Source organism: Thermobia domestica, chromosome 9, assembly GCF_964235325.1.
Source record: "Thermobia domestica chromosome 9, izTheDome1.hap1.1, whole genome shotgun sequence".
NCBI classification, from domain to species: domain Eukaryota; kingdom Metazoa; phylum Arthropoda; class Insecta; order Zygentoma; family Lepismatidae; genus Thermobia; species Thermobia domestica.
Genome location: NC_137462.1, coordinates 116,544,543 through 116,546,220, shown reverse-complemented (window position 1 = coordinate 116,546,220; position 1,678 = coordinate 116,544,543). Strand labels below are relative to the sequence as shown.

The following is a 1,678-nucleotide window of genomic DNA, read 5'->3' as shown; positions in this document are numbered from 1 at the left end:
GTTCCGGCCCATTTTAAGCCCCGCTTAGCCAATCTTTCCCTGATCTTGGCCCAATCCCTCATATTGACCTGAGCCTTAAATATTGTTGAGTAATTAACTGGCACAACCTATCAGCACAATATCCATGTATTCGTTTACCTCAGCTCTTACTAGTGTTTCTTTCAGAGAAAATCTCCAAAGAGGGTATTTTAAAAGTAAAAAGGGGTATTATAGTTAAACATGTTTCTTGATATCCTGATTTTCTATGAAAATTTGCCTGAAGGATATTTTGCATTTGAGTGTGTGTCTGTGGGAAGGGAAAGCCCCGGCTCACCCTCTGAAAGAAATACTGCTTCAAGGAAATCTCAATATTAGGAAATCCAATTATCAGCCAGTAAATATCACATTTATAATTTTGATTTAATAAGTTAATATTCACTTACCGCTAGAGCTCAGCATGAAACGAAATGTAATGATATGGAAACTGGAGTTGAATTGTTAATGAAGCTGCAGTAGCCTTCCTCGAAATATTGCTTCTGAATCAAATTTGTCAATAATCTGAGAAACGTTAATGTCGTAAGACCTTTCTATGCACAACACAGCTAAACTACGAAGTCTTTCTCGACCCATAGTGCTAATGCTTTTAGCCGTCTCAGGCACGAAGGAGCATTCACTGGTTGCGGAACTTACAGACACGGTTAGAAAAATTTTATAAACTTGGTTCAAGTTTGGGAAGCATTCGTAAAGGTTCAATTCTGAAAACAAATTTAGACGCGATGAAAAATCATTTTCAATCTGTCTCTCTGCACACAAATTGGAGAAAACTGTTAACTCTGATGTCAGCTCAACTTTGGGGATTTTGTAGGTGTTGCTGACAATTGTGATACTTTTTGCTGATGGCTTGTGTTGGTTCAACACGTCGTGGAGTGAATGAAGAACCTGCATATCATTTTCTTTGAACTTGCTAATATCTGCCACAAGGATATCAATAACGAGATAGTACACTTCGCGTCTGCAATATTCAGCTGCTGTCTCACACTCGGAAGAAGTATCACTAGCACCCAATGATCGTGGGATTCGTCTTCTTCGTGGAACGTTCGGTGCACCGCATCCAATGGTTTCTGCAATTTCTTCTGTTTCTGTCCACAGAGTATTGAAACTTAACTCACTCCGTAAGGACTGAAGGCTGGAGATAGTGGCTTGCGACAAATTTTTCACAGTAAAAAAATTGGCACGTGTATTCTGTAAGTGCATGGACAGTTGATTCGTGTATTCAAGAACACGTCTCATCAGTTTAAGACAAAACAGAAATAAAAAGTCATGAACATTTTTTAAAAGGGAATGTGCGTCTGGGCCGTAAATTTGATCGTGATCTATTTCCTCAACTACCGTAGATGCGGGCTACTTGGATCCAATTTTGCAATAAATTCGTTCTTTCAGTTTGTTTTCATCCACGAAAACTTGGAAGTTATAGTCATAACCCATATTAAGTGGAACTACAGGCTTTATTGTACATATCGAGGAGTTTTAGTTACATATATTGAAAACAAAGCACAGACGATTATTGTAAAAAAAAAATGGGTGCTAGTAAGACTCACGTTCGGGCTACTTGAACCCACCCCATATTTTCCTACAGAAAACCATTTAAATCTGCTCTGAGATTAAGTAGGACGTAGGGGTTCCAAGAACAACACTTTTT

General features: G+C 38.5%; 1 protein-coding gene across 1 annotated transcript; it reads right to left on the bottom strand.

Annotated features, from left to right (window-relative positions):
- Positions 1 to 477: 477 nt before the first annotated feature.
- On the bottom strand, positions 478 to 1,269 carry LOC145660969 (zinc finger MYM-type protein 1-like). Its single transcript, XM_081726418.1, has one exon. It carries the CDS (start codon positions 1,267 to 1,269, stop codon positions 478 to 480), a length of 792 nt encoding a protein of 263 aa, XP_081582544.1.
- Between the last annotated feature and the right edge of the window lie 409 nt (positions 1,270 to 1,678).

Bases quoted from the DNA above. Each gene is read 5' to 3' on its own strand.
- LOC145660969 (XM_081726418.1), bottom strand. From the start codon at position 1,269: ATGAGACGTGTTCTTGAATACACGAATCAACTGTCCATGCACTTACAG.